The sequence below is a fragment of the Lepidochelys kempii genome, chromosome 6 (assembly GCF_965140285.1).
Source record: "Lepidochelys kempii isolate rLepKem1 chromosome 6, rLepKem1.hap1, whole genome shotgun sequence".
In the NCBI taxonomy this organism is placed as follows: Eukaryota; Metazoa; Chordata; order Testudines; family Cheloniidae; genus Lepidochelys; species Lepidochelys kempii.
Window position 1 is genome coordinate 123,151,129 of NC_136385.1, and position 23,696 is coordinate 123,174,824.

The window sequence follows — 23,696 nt, forward strand, 5'->3', positions numbered from 1 at the left end:
CCCTCACAAAGGAGAAGCGGGGGTGGGGGGGGAATCTAACACACTATGCCCTGGTCTACACTGATAACTTACATCGGCATATCTATGTTTCTCGGGTGTGAAAAAATCCACAGCTGAGACTTAGCTATGTAGACCTAACCCCCAGTGCAAGGTTGATGGAAGAATTCTTCCATTGACCTAGCTACCACCTCTGGGGGAGGTGGATTAACTACAGTGAGGTGAGAACCCCTCCCATCACTGTAGCGAGTGTCTATGCTGAAGCTCTGCAGCGTTTGAAGCTATGCCACTGTAGCGTTTTAAGTGTAGGCAGATGCTGCGTAAATTCAGGAGTCCCTTGCCGCACCTGTCTCCTTGCCACTTGCTGACACATCCCGGACTAGGCTCAACAGGCTACTCTCGGGCTCACACAGAATTGATGCAACTATGCACCAGCTTGGCCTGGTTTCCTCCCCACACGTGGCTGTGGGGCAGTCCTGCAGACAACAACTCATGCAGTGGAAAAGTGAGTGCCCAGCCTGACAGCTGGAGGGCAGTTTACAGGGCTGAGCCTCCCTTGCTGCTGAGGCTGTCCTCCGGTTATAGCACTGGGACATCGAGTTCTAATGTCTGCATACGTGCATGAGAGAGAGATCTAGATGATCCCTTCTGGTCTTACACGGGTTTAAGCTATGCGGCACTTGGTAAAGGGCTGTAACACTGCTCCCTGGCCCAAAGCAAGAAGGGAGCACGGGAGCCATTATGTCTCAAAGGCCCTGTGTTCGTTGGACAGAGTATGCCAGTATAGATATGCCAAGGGCGCTGACTCCGTGCTGTGCTCTGGGGCTGGAGCACCCATGGAAAAAAAATAGTGGGTGCTCAGCGCACACTGGCAGCCCCGCCGATCAGCTCCTTGCCCCCCCAGGACTCCCGCCCGCTGGTGGGCCCCGTCGATCAGTTTTGCCACTTTAACTGCATCTACACGAGGGCTTAGGTTGGCATAGCTCTGTCAGCTAGGGTGGTGATTTTTTTTAAACTCCTAACTGATATAGTGATGCTGGCAAAACTTTTAAGTATAGACAAGGCCTAGGGCACAGTGCCGCCTGGGTTTGTTCCTGGGATGGTGCAGTCTATGTACCAACCCTTGCTCCAGGCTGTGCCTAAGGGCACCATCTAGACCAAAGGGAGGAAAAAGATCAAATGATAGAAGGTGCTAAACTGTTCTGGTTAATCCAGCCCTATCTTTTTATATACTCTCCATGTGATGTTCATGGCATACAAACAGAGATATTAGAAAAAACATAAAATACTCTTTCTGGGAGGTTGCAACATAGCACTATTTCACTTTTTAGAATCCAGAACCCTAATGCACAAGAACCAAAAACAGAGAGAGATAAAGCAGGCTGCTCCCTAAGGCAGCAAAGTACAACTCACTTCACCTTGCTTTAGAATTGGCTTTCTCCAGATGGACTGCTGCTAGACCTAGGCTTCCCTCCAGAGCCCCCTACCCTGCAGGCAGGACCAGGAAAACCTCAAAGAATTTAAAATGTCAGCTTACAATTTTAACAGTTTGCAATACACCACACTCTGCTCATCTGGTTAGCGGGTTTAGGGTCAGATCCTATAACTCCCTCCCCATCCACCCCCAACATTGACTCCATTGGCTAAAGAGTGAATGGGGCTACAGGATTCACCCCTGATACCAACAAGACACATGGAGAATGATTCAGAAGAGCCAAGATTCCCCAAGGATAAGGAGCTGATCCTACCAAAAGGAGATGCTTTGGGGTGCAGATCTGACTGCACAAAAGAGGACCCCAGTGGAGACAAGAACCAAACAAATCTGAGTTGGGCAAGGTAGAGGAGCCCGAAGTCTCCCAAAATGTGCCCCAAATCCAGGGGAGGGGGAGAGCACTGCTGCTTTGTGGGGAGGACTGAAATCCTCTGTCCCTTCCTCACAGCCTACACTGGGGGCAGATCCAAGAAGCAGGAGAGGGGCTCACATGCAATTTGGAAGGGAAGTTGATAGTACACCTGGCCTGGGCAGCAGACCAAGCAAATGTCATGCCTCTGCCTTTACACTCATGAATTTCCCTGTGACGTCCCACCCTCTCTATACCAGCTGTGATCACAGAACTGGGAATGGGGGGGAGGGTAGCAAAGAACTAGGCTCCTGACCCTTTCAATTCAAGGGTTGGGTGGAGGAAAGGAGCAAAGGCTTCCCTTACATTTTCCATGCACAGTAAGACCCTGCTCCCTTCCTGCCCAGAATGGGGGGCACACAGGGAAAGAGCAGCCGCTTGAGTGACCTATGGGCTGGATGATGGCCTCAAAAAGCACATGACCACCAGTCTCCCCGCTGTCCAAGCCTCCTCACCTCCAAAGTGTTCCAGACCCCAACCTCTCATCCTCAACATGTTCCTGCCTCCCCAGCCTCTGACCCCCAATGTGTTCCTGCCCCCAACCTTCCTGCTGCCCCATCCCACCGCTTTCCTCCCGCCACTCCCTGCCCCCCTGGTGTTTCAGCCCCCCTGCCCCCCACCCTCTGACCCCCAATGTATTCCTGCCCCCTGCCCCCCCACCCTCTCACCCCCAATGTGTTCCTGCCCCAACCTCCCTGCTGTCCCATCCCACCACACTTCTCCCCCCACTCCCTGCGCCCTCGCCCCCCGTGTTCCTCCCCCCACTCCCTGCCCCCCCCGCTGCTCGAGCCCCCCAGCCTCGGGACGAGCCGTGGCTCAGCGGCGAGCGAGCCTCTCCCCGCGCCCGGGCCCGCCGTGGCCGAAGCGGAGCCGCAGGACGCTTGGCAGCGGCGGGGGAGGCTGGCTCGGCGGCGGCCGCCGCGGTGCGGGGGGGAGCCCGTCCTGCGCCAGGCGGCGGAGCCAGAAGCCCCGGCTGCACCAGGAGCTGCGGCAGCCGCAGCAGCCTCCGCAGCTGCCCCCCAGCCGCTCCCCATGGATGTCAAGGCAGCGCCCAACGGGGTGGCCACCATCGAGGACAGGATCTTACGGATCACGGGCTACTATGGCTATTACCCGGGCTACTCCAGCCAGAGAAGTAAGACCCCCGCCTCGCCCCCTCCCCGCTCGCCCCCGGCGTGGGGGGCGGATTTTCCTCCCGGGGGGGGGGGGCGGCGTTGCAAAGAAGCAGGAGCAGCCGTGGGTTTTGGCAAGTGCCTCTCTCCCAGCCTGGGGGGGTTGCAAAGGAAACCAGGGGGCTAGTTTGGCCGGCGCTTGCAAATGGAGGGGGGGGTGTGTGGGACAAGCTGCCTCGGAGCGTGATTTTCGAGGGGAGGGATGCGAGGGGGGCGCCGGGGGTTGCTTGCAGGGCAGCCCGGGGCTGGCTGGGTCCCTCCGCGAGGTTGTGTCGGCGCGGTGGGGCTTTGCTTTGATCTCGTGTGTGAGCCGGGCCGTGGCAGGCGTGGAGGGAGCCCGGCAACCCTGCGAGGCTGTGCCGCGGGGCTCCTCACCCACAAACGGTGTCACCCCCGTTTCCGTACTCAGGAGGATCTCAACAGCCGCCTCTCCTGGGTAGACGGCATGTGATGCCGCTCGCCTAAAAGATACCCCCCTCCACACACACTTTTAAAAGTCAGATGGGATTTTAAAAGTCTCCCCCCCCCTCCGTCTTTCCCCCCACCAAAAATAAGGCTGCCGTGCAGTTAGCGTTGTCCTTTCCGGTGAGTTAGACCATGGGATTTCTGAAGCTGTCGGAGATTTGTGATGCCTGGAGCTGCTGCAGAGCCATCCCTCATATTTACGGACCAGTAAGGTGTAGTGGGTTTCTAGTTTCCCAGCGGTGTCTGGAGCCACTCTTTCATATCCAGTCCGATATTCTGGAAGAGGGAAGTCATTCTTGTAGAATTTACCTGCCTGTAGCACCGAGGTGATTTGTTCTCTTCTCTGAATACTTGACTTATTAGCAAGGTAAACTAAGCGGGTTTGGTTTTGCTTTTTGAAATGAGGGACTGAGAGATCCTGGATTTAGTTCCTGATTTGCTACAACAAATTCACTGTGGAGGCCAGCTAAGTAGGCAATCACAGCAGCACAGGTAAAATGACAGAGCTCAGAAGAAGGCAAGGAGAGTTGATTGTACAGTCTGTGTGCCCTGTCTGTGTTGAACGCTTCAATCCTGCAGTCATTACTTGGGCAAAACTCCCACTGAAGTCTGCGGGAATTTTGCTTGACTAAGAAAGTCGTTATTGTACCACAAACCTCTCTAATCCCAGTCCAGAGAGTGAAGCTCTGAAAGAATAGTTTTAGCATTTCACGTTGTTTTGGGAAGGTTTAAATATATATCACTCCTCTCCAGTCCCTGTTTTAACATAAGACAGGTAGAATCTTCATTTTCCTTACAAAACTTAATTGTATAAGGTTAGATTTTTCCAGAAAAAAATAATGAATTACAGAGTGATTTTTCTTCATGCTACTTCAATATAAAACTTCTCTGGTGAAGGCTTTTTTTTTTTTTTTTTTTTTTTTTTTTAAGCTGGAGGAGCAAAACTTAAAGCAAGTGCTCCTTGTAGAAATTAAACATTTTTGCTTTTGACATTTTTAATTAAGAACAGTGGGGTTTTGGCAGCCAGGAAAGCTTTAGAAGGTTTCTGTGAAAGTATAAATGTCCCAGTGCTCTCTAGAATCATTTATTTTTTTAAACAACGGAAGTTAACCTAATGAAAAGTGATTCACTTTTTTCTATCTGTGCAAAAGTTACACATATATCTGATGAAGTGAGCTTTAGCTCACGAAAGCTTATGCTCAAATAAACGTGTTGGTCTCTAAGGTGCCACAAGTCCTCCTTTTCTTTTTGCGGATACAGACTAACACGGCTGCTCCTATGAAACCTGACATGAGAATTGTATGGTTTAATAATTATTTTGCATTTTGCAAAAGCTCAAATGGCCACACACGATACTTAAAATGCAGTGACTAAAACCTTGAAGTGGCCAATGCATTTGTGAACGGAAAAATGTAAGTGGAAAAAAAATAAAGAACAATCTGTTTTCTGTGGCTATTTCAACTCTCAGTGGAATCAAAGAAGACAACCACTTCTACAAGGCACAACACAGCCAGCCACCTTAATGGCAAGAATAAACCGAGGATCAACCAACAAAGTGCCAATACTAGACACGTGCTCACAGGCTTTATACTTGATATGAGAGAGACTAGCCAGACAGTGAAACATAGTAAACAATTCTTAAGTTGCCTGCAGCTGGGAAACAAACAAACTGAATAAACCCACCGCGTGAGATCTTTTGTAGAGTACCAGCAGAGTGCTAGGTACATTGAGCAATAGAGTAGATTGGTCATTTGATGTGTCACACAACCGAGCCAGGACTTTTTGAAGAGTAGCTAGGAAGACACACCAAAGAGGAATAAAAGCATGTGGAAGTAATGTGACGGTTCCATCCACTGACCAGTGAAATCAGATCAAGGTGGGCCTACTCCTGCAGTATGGCAAAAAACTCCAGTGGAGGACAATGGAGAGATTTGCTAAATATGAATAGGGGGGTAAAGACTTAAGCACTTTGCCTCAGGTTTGCTTTGGCAGCAAAACAGGGGTTTTAGATCTGCTGCAGTATAGCCTTTTTGTATGCACATTCTGTATCAAAATGCATGGTTGAGTTAGGTTCTGCTATTCTGCATAGGTAGGGTGCTGAAGTCGGTGGGGCCTTGGCTGGGTGCAGGGGGGGTTTCCTGCCTTGCACTCAGTGCAAGAGCAGGGGCTTAAATACCCTACAAATTGCACTTTACAGATTTCAGAAAGCGTGCTTGGAGGCCAAGGTTTAGTGTTGCCAACTCTCATGATTTCATTGCAAGCCTTTTGATATATGGTGTTTTTCTTAGCGCCCCAGGAACTAGAAGCAGGTGCTTAGGCGAGAAATGTTTTTTAAAATGAAAGCCACAAACCCAGATAAGCTTCTGGTCCTCATGATTGCAGAGAAAAGCTTGAAAACGTGACTCGAGTTCACCTAAATACTCAAAAACTAGAAAGCAAATAAAAACAACCCTATTTTTAAATAAAAGCTTGTGATCTTTAAGCCAGAGTCATGATATTTGCAACCTGAAATGTGATTTTACGTAAGACATCTTAAAGGAGGGGTGCTCTGAAAAATCAGCGGCAGTTTGGGTGCCTCAAGATGGGGGACTTCAAATCTTGGCGCAAACATAATCATGAGCCACTTTGGAAAATCATGGGTGGGAGTATTTTGTAGTTTGCACTGGTTTATACAGCTGTAATTCAGAGACTCCAGACATTAAACATATGAAGTATGGAGATACCAAATAGATTGGTATTCTAAATTGACTTCAGTGAATCCAGGATTTCACTCTCAGCCCTCCAAGTAAAGCATAGTGCCTCGGCCTCTTGCTGGCCCACACGACAGGGATGAATTTCATCCACTAGAGAACAGAGTGTATTTCCAGTGTGAAGTAATGGGAAGATGAAATAAAGATATAATGTCTGTGAAATATAGTGATGAAGATCAATGAGTGACATAATAGCTGATCTTACAAAAAGGCAGAAACACAGTATTTTCTAGGAAGTGTCTTTACTCCAACTGGTACAGTACATGAGCGTGAAGCTATGGAAAACGGGCGTGTGCATATGACAGTCCTATCAGTCTGCAGAGTACTAGATACTTTTCTTTTGTCTATTCATTCTAAAAAGGTAGCTAAAGAAGTAATAGGTTTTATTTATTCTAGCGGCGCTGTACGCTATCATTAACTCATAGCAATTTATTTTGATCCTTGCTAAAATACGCATTTTACAAAAAGTTTACATTGCATGAAATGTAGCATTAGAAATGGAGATCCTTCTGAATATACTCATTTACAGGGGTGAGTTTTCCCATCTGCCTGTATGTAGTTGATCTCATCTAGAGCTTGGGCCCCTCTTTTAGGAATAAGAGAAGATAGTTCTCTGTCCCGCCTACTCCCAATATGGATTGGCCCTTTCCAAAAACTAATACCATGTCTTCCTGTGTATAAGGTGATTTGTGTATAACTTGATACCATCAGTCCCCAATTTAAAATGTATAGAAGTGTGTAAAAGCTCCCTGGCTAGTAAGCTAAAGAAGAGGCTGCCCTTCTTTTCCGTTAAGTCCCTATAGGATTTGCAAGGGTACGAGTGTCCATTTTACACGGTGGTTGCACTGGCCCAGAAAAGAGATCCCAGGTTCTGACCTTGAGTGATAGGCAATGCACACCAGCAGGCAGGGTGGGAAAGGAAAGGGAGAACTGAAGACACAATAACCATCCCTTCTAGATGGACAAGCGTGTTCACTAGAATCGCCAACTTTGTAATATATAAAAAACAGAAACATTGTAATATATAAAAAATGGAACCTCCCCTGCCCCGCCCCTTCCTCTGAGGCCCCGCCCCTGCCCCACCCCTTCCTCCTGAGGCCCCACCCCCCAGTCACTACTCTTTCCCCCTCCCCCCATCACTTGCTGCTTTTCCCCTCCTGTGTCCAGCACAAATGGCCCACCTTGATTATCATACACATTGTAAAGAGAGTGGTCACTTTGGATGGGCTATTACTAGCAGGAGAGTGAGTTTGTGTGTGGGAGGGCGGAGGGCGGAGGGTGAGAAAACCTGGATTTGTGCTGGAAATGGCCCAACTTGATTATCATACACATTGTAAGGAGAGTGATCACTTTAGATAAGCTATTACCAGCAGGAGAGTGGGGTGGGAGGAGGTATTATTTCATGATCTCTGTGTATATAATGTCTTCTGCAGTTTCCACAGTATGCATCCGATGAAGTGAGCTGTAGCTCACGAAAGCTTATGCTCAAATAAATTGGTTAGTTTCTAAGGTGCCACAAGTACTCCTTTTCTTTTTGTGAATACAGACTAACACGGCTGTTACTCTGAAACCTACCACTTCACTGTGTAGCTTGATCACTGCACCGTGACCTTACCTAGCACTCTGGGATGAAGGAGTGAACGTGGCCGTGTGTACGTGCCTATGTAGAAAAAAAGCCCTTTATTTTGTTAGCTTGATGTAGTAGCTTCCAGTTTTTAGTGATTTACTTTGACAATTTGAGCCCTGATTCAGCAAAGCACTTAAGCACATGCTTAACTTTAAGCCAATTGGATTAATCCTGCGTTTAACGTTAAGCATGTGCTTTGATGGATAAGGTTGGGATTACACACTTGCTTGAGTGATTTGCTGAATCAGGGCCATAGCTTCTACAGCTCCAGCCCACAGCTTTTACCCTTTAAAAAATAAGAAGTCACGAAGCAGAAAGAAACTCCAAAACAACACACTGAATTGTCTGCTGGCTATTACAGTAGCTGTATCGATAGCTTTGCCATAGTAAGAAGCACAGGACAGAACAAGAACATCTCGACATTTACCAAGTGACATGCCCTGCAGGCAGGTCACCACTTTCAGTGAGGAAAATGAAGTCCTGATCTGTTTTCTAGAAATAGCCTGACACTTTCTGTAGACCCCTCTTCTATCGTCAAAGCATGATTTTAAGATACTCAGTGCATACAGAACCTGTGATTGTGTGGTTTAATTGAATTTGTAAAGAAAGCTCCTTTGAAACTGTTGGAAGATGACAGAAGTCTGGCTGAGCTATGTATGGGGCAGGACCTGAGATGGGGCAAAGATGACTAAGGCCAGGTGATCAATAAAAGGTTAGGTAAACCCAGCTACAGCGCTCAGGGATATGAAATATCCACCCCCTGAGTGACGTCGTTAAGCCAACCTAACCGCTGGTGTAGAGAGTGCTAGGGCAGTGGAAGAACTCTTCCATTGACTTAGCTACTGCCTCTTGGGAAGTTGGATAAAGTACAGGGACAGGAGAACCCCTCCCGTCCCTGTAGTCAGTGTCTCCACTGAAGCGCTACCATGGCACAGGTGTAGCATTTCCAGTGAAGTCAGAGCCTTCAAGCCATAGTTTCTTCCTCTTGACACTGGCCACAAATTCCCCAACGCATGGGAATCCCGAGCTGCTCTATCAGGGCAACTTTCCAGCTTTTTTGGTGCCATCGGGGCCAAAGATCTAACCCATAATTCACAGATCCCATCAGTTCTGAGTAAATGAAGTGGAGATCCCGGTACAGGACATGTGACTGTGTAGCTATTACCTTATAGCCCGTTTACAAGCACAACAGGAACAGATACACATGTATCTTTTTTTTTAAGATCTGAGATTTCTGTGCATGAAAGGAAAAAGTGATCTTTGATTCAAAGTGTAGTCTAAAGAAGCTGCCGTAGCAGTCTAGAAAAGGGATGGGATGGTTCTTCCAGGAGGGTGATTATTATCTGTCTTTCGAGATGTGAAAAACGTATGTAACTCTTGAGAGCCCCAAGTGGAAGTACATTATGAAAGTGTTTCTCACAGGTGAAAGGAATGAAATCGATAGTCTTTACTGACCATATTCTGACTGTTCTGTGCGCATCATTTTTAATGTAATAAATCCATATTTTGTGTAGTTGTTGCATTTGGTAATACTGCTGCACCTCTGCTAGAGTCTTGTGTGTGGTATTCAAGAACGTGCTTGTGAACGATACTCTGGTATTAATAATAATGCTTCGGTAGTGTCTTTCATTTGAGGAACTCAAAGCCCTTCAAAGGAAGGATGGTCTTGTGGTTCAGTCTTATAGACTAGGAGCCAAGTGATCAGGGTTCAGTGCTTGGCTTCAGTAAGTACTTTGTGTCCCTGACCAAGTCACCTAGACCCAGATTTTTAAAGGTACTTAGGTATTGCTCATTTTCAAAGACAATGCTGCCTTTCATTTTGGTCAGTGGGATGTTTATTTGCATTCCTCACTGGATATTCATGGGTGTTACATTGCATCACGCTGTAGAGTAACAGAGTTAACTGTCTTGTATAGTACCGAGGCAGGGGGATCTCGAAGCTGAGTACAGCACTTACCGCGTCTTGATGGAGGGACTGTCATGGACCAAACCTCCTCTCCCATTTACAGTTGCATCACCCTTGTGGTGCCTACAGCAATTGCTTCTAGCTGTGTATCTCTAGCTGTCTTTAATGTGATAAAAGCTTTCTGTGTAAAATCAATCACCTTCCCTACTTTCACTCTTCAGTTCATCTCCCTCTCCCCTCTCTAGTCCCCTGCTCATTCTTCTCTGCCCATCTCCTCCTTCCCTCTGAACAGTGTTGCCTAGTCCTCTTCTCCCCTTTTCCTGCTGCTTGGTTCCCTTCTGCTCTGCTCCTCTGATCATGCTATGAAGTCACATAATTCTCTTCTCCCACCATTCCCCTGGATATATTGCCCATAAACCTCCTTTCCATTTCTCTTCTGCTGGTGGCTGCAGTCCCAGGCAAATACTGTCAAACATGGTTAGGAGCACTGGGTTGAATTCTGAGCAGCTGTTTGCTTCATCTAAATTTGTTCCCTTTTTATTAGCTATTTGTTCATGCAAACATATCTTTGTGCAAGCTTTTGGCAAATGGCTGGTTTTCTGGCTCACCCACTTGTTGCTTGTTGAATCACCAGTGGCTGGAATTTGTTCACGCACACCTGATGTTGGATACTGAAAACCTCTGTAAAAATCACAGTCTCTTTGTGGATAATCTGCAAATAGAAACAGGGCTGAATTCGCTGGACCCATTCTACTCAATAAGGGTGTAATTCACTTCTATGCAGAATGCCCTCAATGTGGGCTTTACCCTGGCTCTCGGCATGGGGATGTATTTCCCACTTAAGGGAGGCAAAGCTGGTGTCATGCCTGCTTCATATACAGGGTTTGTATAACACAAGAATGATGGAGTTGTAGGAAACGAAATAAGAGTCTGCTAGAGATTTTTAGATGATGATTGACGTTCAAGAGTGAAGGCCACAGGCATTCAGCTTCTCATCCAGGCAAATACAACCTCTTTATCACCGCTTTAAAAAACCCCAGCTGCTTCCTGGTCTACAGCTGGAATTAACAAACAGTCCTGCTAAAACAGGCTCTTCCTTCCCCGGCACCAATTTTTTTACACTTCCTTTTGTTGCCCACGTTACCAATCTGACGAGTGGTTTAATCTCAATGTTAGCGGTGAAAGATGGCTTTGAGTGGAACGCTATAGAGGCGATAGAGTGCAGGGGGGCACACTTCTGTGTTTAGGTTGACCGAGGTAAATCACTGGTTGCCACCGAGCCATCCCTGAAGAATCCAAGCTGACCTATGACGTTGTTTGAAAGAATGGGAGGGGAATCTCAGTTTCTCTTTTAGGGTATTTTAAGGCTCTTCAAGTGTGTTGCCTGTGTCACTGTCTATCTTAGGTACTTCTATGACTCTTGTTCTTATCCTATCTGAGCAGCTCACAGTCTTTAAGGAAAGTGTCACATGGGGTTTATGTGTAGTCAAGGGCCTGCCGTCCTGACGCTTTGCCACACCCTGTTGGGCTGGTATGATTGTATAGCATCCTCTGAGGACAGAATGCTCCTGCTGACTGGTCCTATAGTTCATTCTCCTGGATCTCGGAATAAAGAATAAATACTCCGTGGGAGAGAAGCAAAGTTGTAAAGAGTTTGCAATAAATGACTAAACTCTCCACCCAACTGGCACATACAATAAGTGCAGACATGGTGAGTGAAGCCAAGAAAATGTCATCTTCATCCCTATCAAACCTCACAGTTCTCTGGATGGGGTCTCACTATCTCCACAGTAGTTGGCAGAATGGCCTGGAATAACATTTTAGCTTTGCCCTGTGGCAATAACTTGTCCAGAAAACCTTGAACATCCTGATGAGCTGCAAGCATCATAACCAAGTGACAGTTGGGTCAGATAACTATCTAAGGCACTGATAGTCTGTGAGACACTCAGCTTAGTACCTGGGTGTCTCACAATCCTCTCAACCCCCCCTGTGAGGTAGGGAAGTGCTATCCCCATTTTAGAGATGGCAAATTGAGGCACACAGAAGCTAAGTGACTTACTCCAAGGCCATGCAGGAAGTCTGTGGAAGTGCAAGGAATTGAACGTGGGTCTCCTGAATCCTAAACTAGCCACCTAGCCACTGAATCATCCTCCCGCTTTTACCTTTGTCTTTTTATAATGGACTGACTCTATGGTACTCCCTTCTACCATGCAATCCCAAGTGACAGATTTTGAAAATATAGAAAATATTTCCAGGACTGTATGTTCTGGTTTTTATACCGTGCTCATCACTAAAGTGTTGGAGCACTGCCCAGTAGTGCTTTAAGCAGTGCGACTTCACATTTGTCATGTGGTGTTTGTTCTCTCAACCTCTGTCCAGAGGGAGAAGCATATGCAGTAGAGTGTTTTGTTTTGGGAGGTGGATTTAACATTTTTTTTTTGATAAATATACCTGTTGCTATGCATTTATATTAGAGAAAGCAAGGTCAAAGAAATGTACCTTGCACTTGGGATGGAAAGTGGTGAGGTTTGTGATAGTCTGTAGTTCCTGGGGGAGTTCATTCCACAGTCTGGGACCAGCCCCCCAAGAAAGTTCTGTTTCCTGTACAGACAAACTTTACCCTTATTTTTGAGAGTTCCAGTGCGCCAGAGGACTGAAGGTGTCAAGAGTGGTCTTTGTCCTAGACCTTCCGATGATCTTTTAGGTATCATGAGCCCAGGCCATGGAGTGCTTTGAAGATAAGCACCAAGACATTGACCTGGATTAGAAATTCTCTGGGAAGCCAGCATAGAGAGCAACGGACAGGTGTGATGTGATCATGGTAGCCTGTGTTGCTGAGGAGATGCACTGCAGCATTTCATACTAGTTGGAGTTTCCTAAGTGCTGAAGATGTCCTGGTATATCACATTGCTGTCGTGAGAGGTGATGAAGGTGTGAATAACTGAGGTCTGGTCTTTGTATGCAAGGATGGGGCAGAGTCTCCTAGCCGACCAGAGATGGTAGAAAATGTTACATGTGGCTGTTGCTATGTGAGAGCTCAGCATCAGTGAGGAAACCAAGAGTACTTCTAGACTACAGAGTGAAGTAACCAATTGCAGTTTTGAACCTGCCACTAAAGGGCCTGCACCGTGGGTGCAGGTTCTTGAAAAGACTTTCCTCTTCCCACCAGCATCACCTCTTCATTGCTTGGGTTCAGCTTCAGCCAGCTCTTCTTCATCCATGAGCTGATCTCATCTGTCTTGGTGATAGTGGTGTGGTTGTGTGGGGTGAAGGATAGGTGGGGATGTGTGATCTGCATATTATCGGCACTCTGATGGAAAAAATTTCCTGTTTGGCTTGGTTTTCTTGTATAATTCTGGGGCCTCATGCTGACTCATGATCTTTCTTTGTCTTCTGGTTTCAAAGTCTGTTCCAGAGCTGTGTGTGGATCTGACTTTGAAGAACCTGTGTTTAGGGCTTAGATACCATAGAGGTCCATAGTGATGGGTTATTGTATAAATACCCAGATAGACAGTAGAGAATCCCAAGCTGTAAGGCAACTAGGATCCATAAAACAAGGATGTTGCATGTTACCACATACCCTCAGCCAGGCTGAAAAGCCATGTATTTTTCCTTTGAGGTGGTTCTCTTATTCTTGGCCAAAACGATGAAAGAGTAGAGACTTTAGCACTCTGCTGTCACTAGCTGGGTTCCTTATTTGTGGATCTGGTCTGTTGAATTCAGAAGATGTCTTCTTTGAGCATTAATATAGAAGTACTTACCGCTCTTGGTTCTGGTTCTCCCACTGCTCTAGCCTAGGTACAAAGGTGTCTGTGTAACCTACCGGTAAGTGTGCATTACAGAGCTCCCCTGTGCCTGTTTGCAGAGGATGTGAATTGTTATGGCCCCCAGCTGTGGAGCCTGAGCACTTCCACTCAAGCTGTAGCAGCTCAAGCTTTTTAGCTCTAGAGGTCCCTCGTGCATCAGCCAAGAGGGTGGCTGTCACACCTACATCCCCGCTCTTGAGCTAGTCTCTCTTCTTTCACAGGAATGTAATGATAAAGCTGTCTCTCAACCATTTGGTAAAACCTCGTGTGGAAGTGTAAATTCACTACTTTTTGTTAGTGAGTTGTACGTGAGCTACTGTAAAATAAGACCGGGTGAGCAGGACTTGGTCTGACAGAGGTTTAGTCTCCTGCTCTATTCAGAGAGGGAGAGAGAGAGAAGCTAGTTTGCTTCTATTCCAGTTTCACTGGGAGTGGGAGTGACGGGGGCAGAGCTCAGCTCCCCCTTCCTCTCCTTACAGCTGAGAGGAGCTCTCCCTCTGCTCCCTGGCTTCGGGGAGCCACGTTCCTTCAAAGCTCCCCTCTCTCCTTGTGTGGGACAGTGAGAGCTCCCAGGCTTGTTTCAATCTAATTACGACTCTTTCTTGGCCAAACACTGGCAGTTCTGCTGACGGGCAATGTGACAGCTCTGTCCCTGGGATGACTCCACTAAATTCACCTCAGGTTAAACAGTGACTAGGCCTCCATATACAGAACAAGGGGAGAGACAGAGCACAAGGTGTAAATCACCTTCCTCTCCAATTTTTGTTCCTTCCTGTCTTAGATACTGTGCTCTGCCCAGGTTACATCACTAACCTGCTGCTTGGGAAGCGACTTTCTGGAACTGAAGCCAATGGTGCAAGTGTTCTCAGCTGCTGAGGAACGATGCTGCGTAGCCATCTCTTGCCTTTGTGGAGACTGGGTCTTTTGAGGAGCATTTTCCATGAGATTTAGCACGCAGCCCCCATTGTTATGAATGGAGTTGTTGGGGAAATGATGCCCTGAAAAAAACCCCATCCCACGGGGGTCTGATTTTCGGCATGATTCGTAGGGATTTAGCCACACAACTCCAGCAAAGCTAATGAAAGTCAGATGACGGCATCTCTGAGGACAGTGACGAGAACTCATCCCAATGTGTCAGAGAGCTAGCTGAGAACCTGGGACTGCACGTATGTCATCTGTCAGGGCTTTCTGGGGCAGCAGGCTGCACTGGCTAGTGTGAGGTGTGTTTAAATTGATCACCCTCGATTTAAAATGTCATCTTCTCATGCATTTTCTTTAGGAACTTTCATTTTGATTGGTTTAAAGCTCAGTCACTTTTAGCCCTCTATAGGACAGACCTTGGCAGGCATGTTTTGAGCCCTGCAATTGTGAAACTTGATGGTGCGTTTTTGTGCTGCAGGATAGTGGCACTAATATCAGTCTCCTGTGTGACGCAGTAGATGGGATTTGAACCTACGACGACTTACACGTGACGCACGATGCTGTCTACTGCTCTGCAGAATGGACACCTTGGAGACATAGAGCACGTGCAGTAAAGTGGAGACTTCCCCACACAGCCCTCACCAGCGGGTCTGCCCCCCGGATGGATCACTTCTGGGCAGAGGCAACACATACCTGTTGGTGGGGGAAGGGGCACAATTCTGAACCCACTCCTAGTATAAAACAGAAATAAAATTATAAACCCCGGCAGAAGGCTGGGAGGTGGGCATGTGACATCCCACCCCGCACATCGGCTCTGCTTCTGGGTATGAGAAAGCAGCTAGTTAATTCTCAATCCTTGGCGTACCTCAGGAGATTACCAGCAAATATAGCTGGTCTGAAAGGGGAAGTATGTCTCATGGAAAGTTTAAGAAAAAATTGTTTTTTTTCCAAATTTTTCCCTGTAAAGTTTCCAATTTATCCCCTGCTCCCTTACTACCATTTTTTTTTGTTTAACTTTTTTTTCCCTCCCCTTCATCCTGTTTCCATTCTTCCACTGGAAAAACTAGGCAAACAAAATTGTTTCTGAAAACTGAAACTTTTCTGGCTTTTTGTCAAAAACCTGGAAAATTTCACCCCCCCCAGCAAATGTTTTTTTGGGGAAAAAGGCCTTTTTGTCAAAACCTTTTTTTCAGATGAAAAACTTTGACTAGTTCTGTCAGCAAGGCTTATCAATTCAAGTCAATGTGGTAGGAACACTTGTCCCTGGAGAACAGAGTGCCACACGGATTTTGGAGTGAGTCTTCCAGTTCGGGTGGACTGACTTGGGCAAGCGGGGCTTGCATCGGTGCTCTACAAATCACTGTATAGACAGTGCTTTCAGGTTGCAGCTTGGGATGTAGCTTGGGCTCAGAAGCCAGAGTCTGTCATCCTGGGCTGGGAGCCGTGCTCCCAAATGCTGTGTAGACATACCCATAGTCACGATTTTCAGTCAATTTCTAGCTGGGCTAGATTCTCACTTGTGACCAGAAGGTCTGAGACACTATCCTATCTATAGCACCCATCCCTGCAGTGTCTGAGTGCTCGATTTTTAAAAGATCTAGGCACCTAAAGAGGCAGATAGGCACCTTGTGGGATTTTGAAAAGTGCCTCATTGCCTTATGTGGATTTTTGCATCTTTAGGCATCTAAAGACCTTTAAAAATCTGGCTCTAGGTGCTTAAGTAACAACCAGAAGCAACATACAAAGCAAACACAGGATTCATGCAGCTGTACTTAGCCTGGCCAAATTCTTTCTAGATCCCTTTTCCAATTCACTGAGAGTCATAAAGTTATTTTATTACAATATTTGGTTTAAATTGGATTAAATCTTGTTTTTACACATGCATAAAAATGGTAAAATTCTCAGGATTTCAAAAGTACGTGCTTGTTTCCATGAAGTTCAAGAGCAAAGTTGCTAAATTTTGGACAAAATATTTGTTAGCTAGATTGTCACCACTTTCCCGTTCTGTGGCTAAATGAACATGTTTGTTCTCTGTAAGCTTCCACAGAAGCCTGAGGGTCAAATGGACCAATCACTTATTTATAAAATGCTCTGTTCGTTTCAAAGACATCTAAATTACTTACATTTGAAAAATGTCTAGTTGTCTTTGAAAAATGTTCGCTTCCTGTGCCTTATTTTTCTGTCTCTGTATTGTGTAGTATGAAAACCGGACAAAGTCCCAGTGACTTCTGTGGATGTTTTCATTTTAAGTTTTACATTCTAATGGCCACGTTTTTGGAAATGTTTCGCTCCCATTTATGCACTTAAATACAGTGGCCACATCTTCTGTACATTGCATTTAGGTGCCTAAATGAGAACTGAGCTCCCTGGTTACAAGTGCACAATTCTGCTCTTAATTGCATGGCGTTAACTCCCATCGGAGTGCCATAAAAGTTAAAACCATAGTAGTTGAACCCCTGTAGTTGAGGGCAAAATAATTTTTATTGTCATTTTGTGTGGTCAAAAGGAGCTGATTTTATGTTCATGGGAATCTTGTGGTAATATCTAAGATGATCTTAACTACAGAATCATAGAATTGTAGGTCTGGGAGGAACCTTGAGAGGTCATTTATTATATTTGCCTTTTTCCAGTCTTCTGGAATCTCTCCCGTCTTCCGTGACTTTTCAAAGATAATTGCTAATGGCTCAAATATCTCCTCAGTCAGCTCCTTGAGTATTCTAGGATGCATTTCATCAGGCCCTGGTGACTCAAAGACATCTAACTTGTCTAAATAATTTTTAACTTGTTCTTTCCCTATTTTAGCCTCTGATCTGACCTCATTTTCACTGGCATTCACTATGTTCGACGTCCAATCGCTACTAACCCTTCTGGTGAAAAGAGTCATTTAGCACATCTGCCATTTCCACGTTTTCTGTAAATGTCATTAAAAATTTCAGAAACTCGAACGACATTGACTATGAATTTACACTCACCGGGATTTTGTGTGAGATTCTTAGGGCTTGTCTAAACTTACGTTTTATGGCGCTCTAACTTGCTGGCTCAGGGGTGTGAAAAATCAGCCCCCTGAGCACAGCAAGTTTGAGCGCTTTAAAGCGCTAGTGTGGACAGGCTCCGAGCGCTGGGAACTGCGTTCTCAGTGCTCGGAGCTCTTCCCCTCGCGGAGGTGGATTACCAGGTGCACTGGGAGAGCTGTCTCCCAGCACTCGCGCGTGATCACACTTGTGCTTCAAAGCGCTGCCGCAGGAGTGCTCCTGCACCAGCGCTTTGAAGTTTCTAGTGTAGACGTAGCCGACGTCTGCAATATGTATTGTTTGTCGTATTCAGTGTTCTCGGCAAGCAAAAATATACTCTGAAATTTTGAAAGTTCAGATTACTGCTCTGCATTGAAGTGTCATGCTGTTTTGGAGTAGATTTTGTTAAAAAAAAACCCACAACAAAAGACTGATGTTAATGTTCGTCCCTTCATTGACTCCATATTAAAAAGAAGAGACAGGCTACAAGGGGAAGAGTTAACATTGTAGGTTTTTTAAACAAAACTGCCACTAAAGAAACGAAACCAATAAGATACAAACATCTGTTTAAAGAAGCTTCCTCCCTCACCCCGCCCCATATTTCCAAATCTGGGTATAATGATTTATCTACATTACCTTCAACGAAAATCCTGGACCCAAATTTCCAAATATCAGCACTCAAAGAAGCAAGGAAATTCAGAGATAAGAAGTTGCATCTTGTGGTGCCAAGATCCCCCATGTGACATAGTATCCACTGCCCCATTGGAGGCTGGTGATGGAGTACGCCCTAGAACACAGCCGTCACAACCGTTATTTGCAGGGGGCAACATGTTGCTTTCACCTGTTGCACGACTTGTGTAACCAGACAGTTCTTTAACTGAATGATACTGGCCTCCTTTGTAAAGTGCTTTGAGATCTGCTGGTGAAAAGCGGTATATAAGAGGCTAGTTGTTATTTATTAACTTCTCTTACCAGAGTAAGACCATCGGCTTAGGGTGCCCATATTTTCCCAAAGGGAAAATGGGACACTGCAGGGGGCTGGCCCAAGGCTCCCCACCCCCTTGGGGCCCTTAGCCCCCGCTTCCTCAGAGGCCCACCTCTGCTGCCCACCCACATGGGGCGGGCATTGCCACTCATCCCCCTTCCCCCACACACGTTCCGCCATGCCTCGCTAGGGTCACACCCCACTTTTTTGGCAAAACTGCATTCGTTCTGTTTGCTCTTGCCAACTGATGATCGGATGGCAAGAGCGAATGGGACAAATGCCCAATTTTGCCTAAAGAGTCAGGATGACCAGAACAGGGCTTAAAAAAGGGAGTCTCCTGGCCAAAACGGGATGTATGGTCACTCTACATAGACTATTCTAAGACCATCACAATCTGTTGATAAAGAGAGTGCACTGGAGGGGGGGAGAAGCTAAAGCGGAAGACAGGGAACTAGGAGAGTAGTTCTGTTCCTTGCTTTGCTAGAAGCTTCCCTGGGCTAATCGCTGCCTGCTCATGCCTCAGTTTCCACTGCCATTGTTGAAGAGTTAGTAACATTTTTAGCTCTTAATTTTGGGGGTGGGTGGGGGGAATACAGCATTGCAGCCCAGAACTGCATAACTGTATCAGCGGTGTCCAGAAAGTTCAGTTAGACACAAATGGATACATTTGACCCAGTTCCACGAAGTGCCACCTCACAGAGCCAACATTTCCAAGGCAGGTACCTGAACGTACTACACCTGTGTATATGGACGTGCAGAGGGGAACTCAGATGCACTACTAACCAACGAGTGTGAGGGATTGTACGGGAATTGCAGTGCCCGTGGAAACATTACAGGCATAAGTTAGAGTGCCTTTGAAAACTTGCTCCTTGCTGATCATTATAATAAAACATTTTTATAGTGCATTCATTTACACGGCACTTTACAAACATAGATAAGACATTCCCAGCACTGAAGAGTTTACAGTCTTAATAAGACAAGCCAGGCAGGTGCAGCCCCCAAACTTGTCCTGGTGGAGGGGGAAAAGAAACCCAACAGCATTGCTGACGAGTCCCTGCACATGTACAACATGAAGGCGAGAATCAGGGTTTGGGTTTGGCTCAGTGTAACGATGAGGAGCCAATAACCTATTTAGATGTTAATTTTTGTGGGGCAGGTCTGTCTCTCTGTTTGTACTGCACCTAGCCCAGTGGGGACGCAATGGGCTACTGCAATAGTAGCATTTAAGACAGGCCCCGTATAAAGAGAGAGATCATTTGCATGGGTCCAGGTCCAGGTTTAGATTCCACAGCTTCTCCTACTTCAGGGATGTTCAGAAGTGAGGGATGGTTCTAGGCCCAGTTCTAGACAAAAGCTGCCCAGATCTTTTTCCATCTTCCCCCAGTGAACACTGCTCTCAAGCTGGCTCTCAGGGCCCCAGCCGCTGCTCTGCGCCATCTGCCTCACCCTTTGTGCTCAATGGTACAAAGTAGTGCTGACACCAGTACGGCAGGGTCACCCCAGCGCAGGGAAAACTCTTGTGGGGTTTAGCTGCCGTAATGGCACCTCCTCTGCACACCCTCCATGTGGCTGGCACGGAGGGTATGGCCAGGGGAAAAGGTGTTGCTGGGCATACCTGCACCCTGGTGTTCCCCACACCGTGGCATTTCCCAGCTGACATGGCGACCCTTTGGTACCGCTGACAGCTGGTGTAACTCAGAGCAGCCTGCAGGCTTTTTAATTTACAGTGGCCCTGCACGGGGGTGGGGTGTGGAGCATGCAAAGATCCTCAGATAACAGTCGCAGCCCCAGGCTTTATCTCCTCTGATGTATGCAGAGGCCAGCTTCCCTGGAGGCCAGACGGAGGAAGGCTAGCTCTGACTGTGATCTGAAAATGTGCAATGCCAGGTCCCCCGCTGCACTTCCATTTCTTGGAGGTTGAGTGGATTAGGCCATTGACCTTGGCCAACATCCTTCCCTTCCCCCTGCTCCCCCGTCAGCGATGGTGTATTGTGCAGCTTGGGGCAGAGATCTGTTAGGAAATATATTTGGTGCCTTTGCTGTAATGGGGCCTTTTTTTGGCAGACTAGGAGCAAAAATGGTTTCTGTGTATTCAAAGCTGGCAAACACATGATTGCTGTTCCCAGCCTTCCTTTGAGCACAGGGTTTGACATCATTTGTACTCTATAATTTATGAGATTTTGTAACAGGCTGTTAGGGGCTGGAAGCAAGTGGCAGGGATGATTCTAAAGGAAAAGAATGGCAGAGCGGGTGGTAGTAGGTCTGTAACGTGTAGGTTCCTGGAGCAGTTTGCTCAGCTTAAAGCAGTATGCTCTTCTAAGAACTGCAGGCTCTCCATTTTCACCACCACCGTGTTTTTGCTCCCTGCCATGTGTATCCTGTATGTCTCATTAGGACTTTGTACCTGTCTCTCGGGTGGCTTAGAGGGGGTTCTCTGTTCCTATATATTACAGAATTCCTTCTGATTCTTTTTTCCTTTTACTGCCATCCCCGTGGGTGGTGATTCTGCAGCTGCTGCATGAGGGTAATGTCTGTTAACGTACAGAATCGGACCCTGTCTTTTTATTCAAAGGCATATGGGTACTAATGAAGGGAGGGAGAGAGACATATAAAGGATTGATCAGTCTGGTGTGAAATAGGGATTATCCTGGAACAACAAGAACATCTCTCTCCCTCCTCACAGATTCAGTATGGTTCAGTGGGTGGAGTACTGGATCAGGGATCAAGCAGCATTGGTTCTGTTCCCAGATCTGCTACCTTGGACAAGTCACTTCATTTCTGTGTCTCTGTTTTCCCTCCCATTCTCTGTCTCTTCAGGGCACTGACTGTCTCTTATGTGTCTGTGCTTGGTTGGGACTTCGAGTGTTACTGGAATATAAATAACAATAATGGTCCCACATAAAAGTTTCAAGTTTTGGCCTGAAATTGGATCAGTAAGAGGTTAATTTACAGGCCAGCAAGTATTAGTAAAAGACTCCGAACTATTATATGCTATGGCAGGAAGCCAGTTCAGATTTATAGTTAATAAAAATGGAGTGAATGCAGGAATTCTTATCAAATATTCATGACTATCATCTATACTTATTTGAAATAATAAAATCGAAACTTAATTTCATATTTGCAAAATAACTACTGTTGCTTATTAGCTCTCTATTTCTCTGCCTGGGTAACGTAAAGATGACAGTTCATGTTTTTTCTACTTTGCAGAGACGTTATTAGGCTCACAAATATGCCAAGGCCTCTTGGGAATAAAGGGGAAGATTTTTTTTTTTAACCTTGCAGATTGAAATAAAGGAAAGTGCAATCATTGCAGACATCTCTTTGGCTGCTAAAGGAAATATTCAGGGAAACCGTGTACGGAAGAGCTCGTTGATGCATACAATGCTGCCATAATCCAGGTGTGGTTGTAACGCTTTGAGTAGCTCTGAATCTTTAGCTAAAAAATAAGAATAAGAAACGATCCCATGTCTGTTTATTAAAGAATTAAATTCCTGACAATGATTTCGCTCTGCTCGCACTGCAGTGGGTTGCCAGTCATTACATTTCTGACCCACGTAGAAAGTTAGCAGGTGACATTGCGGTGACCAAGCTAAATAAGGAAAACGCTTCAGGGTTTTATTTTTTAACCGTGCAGATTGAAATAAAGGAAAGTGCAATCATTGCAGACATCTCTTTGGCTGCTAAAGGAAATGTTCAGGAAAACCGTGTATGGAAGAGCTCGTTGATGAATACAATGCTGCCGTAATCCAGGCATGGTTGTAACATGTAATTCAGAACAAGTTTTTCTTTGGTTGCACTTGATCATTTTGTAGTGTGCCATCCCCCACGCTCCCAAAAGCGACTGATGATTTTAATACTGCCATGTAGCGACAGCGTTCAACTTTTTAGTTGCTGTTTTTGCACAAACTAATGTAAAGTCTGACATCCCTTTGAAGGGCTGTTTTTATCCAGTGCTGCTATTTTTATCTGAGAGTTGCTCTGCGCTAGATTTTTTTCCCCCTTTAGTTTGTCCTCGCCTGCCCTGAATTTTCTGAAATGTTTTCAGATCAGACTACAACAGATCAATTGATCTTTCCTTATTTATTCCTTCCTCCTCAAAAGTAACTTTGTACTGAGCCACGCTTACCCGAACGTAGTCGGGGGGGGGTAGTTTGTGACTGCAAGTCATTGCTTTCCCTCGACTCAAATTGCAATAGTCTTCGGAGAAATCGCAGTTAGAAGCCTTGGCCTGCAAAACCTGTTGGGTTGCCCTTATCACTGTGAAAGTAATGTCTGTAACTGTGTGCAGTCATTCAAATCTGGCACTACTGTTTAGAAATGATGCAAAGATCTAGCCTGTAAAAAATATAGCATTCTTCATGAAATGTAATTTGCAAATATATTGAATGAGGGTTTACGGTGGATTTAGTTCAGCTCTGTGCAACCTTGAAGGCAAACTTGGAAATTAAGAAAGCACACGTATAAAAAGAAATATTAAAATTACTGTACAAGTAAATTTAGGGAACCTAGACCTTTTATGCTGCTCTGATTGCGTAAAGAGGGCCATAGGGAATACCTACGTGTACAGGGAATTCTAGAGTAATACAGAGCTGCTGCAGTAGCCGTGTACTACCGCTGTCATAGTCTGTGGTATAAGGGGGCATGTTGGGGAGGTAGAGGGCATTGCTGGAGTTCTCCAGGAATTTTAGGCTGATGGACTGTCCATAAGGGGCCACTGCAGCTAGAATGTCAACTCGGACAGACCTGAGGCTGCTCTAATTTATCTTAGAGGCTAGGCAAGGCTCCAGGCGGCCTGAGAGTAGAAGTAGTTCAAAGGCGGCTCTAAGCCACATACTGCATTTTGTATCAATAAGCCCTGGACAATCAAGTCCTCAGTGTGAGGGAAAGTTGCCTGGTGACAGCCTTAGAGAATGGAGTCCTCTTTTTAGTCACAGAACTGATACAACACGGGCAGCAGCCTCCTTGCCATGCCCAGCGATGTGCTTCGACTCTGCTCAGGAAGGACCAGCTCTAGGGGGCAGTAGTTTAGTCTTAATCTCAGCTATCCCAAGAGAACAGGGACCAGGTGAGGTCATCAGCACCCATGCATTTGCTGCCTAGTATATAAACGAGTGTACTGGTTTCTGCAGTGGATATGGTCAGTGCATCCTGGAGA

The 23,696-nt window shown here is 46.1% G+C and overlaps 1 protein-coding gene across 1 annotated transcript in view; it reads left to right on the forward strand.

The window, feature by feature from the left end:
- The first annotated feature begins 2,930 nt into the window (after positions 1-2,930).
- SLC35F4 (solute carrier family 35 member F4) overlaps positions 2,931-23,696 on the forward strand; it is a 180,323-nt gene continuing 159,557 nt past the window's right edge. Inside the window, exon 1 of the mRNA XM_073350743.2 lies at positions 2,931-3,033. Coding sequence (XP_073206844.1) covers positions 2,931-3,033 — 103 coding nt within the window. The remainder of the gene's footprint in view (positions 3,034-23,696) is intronic.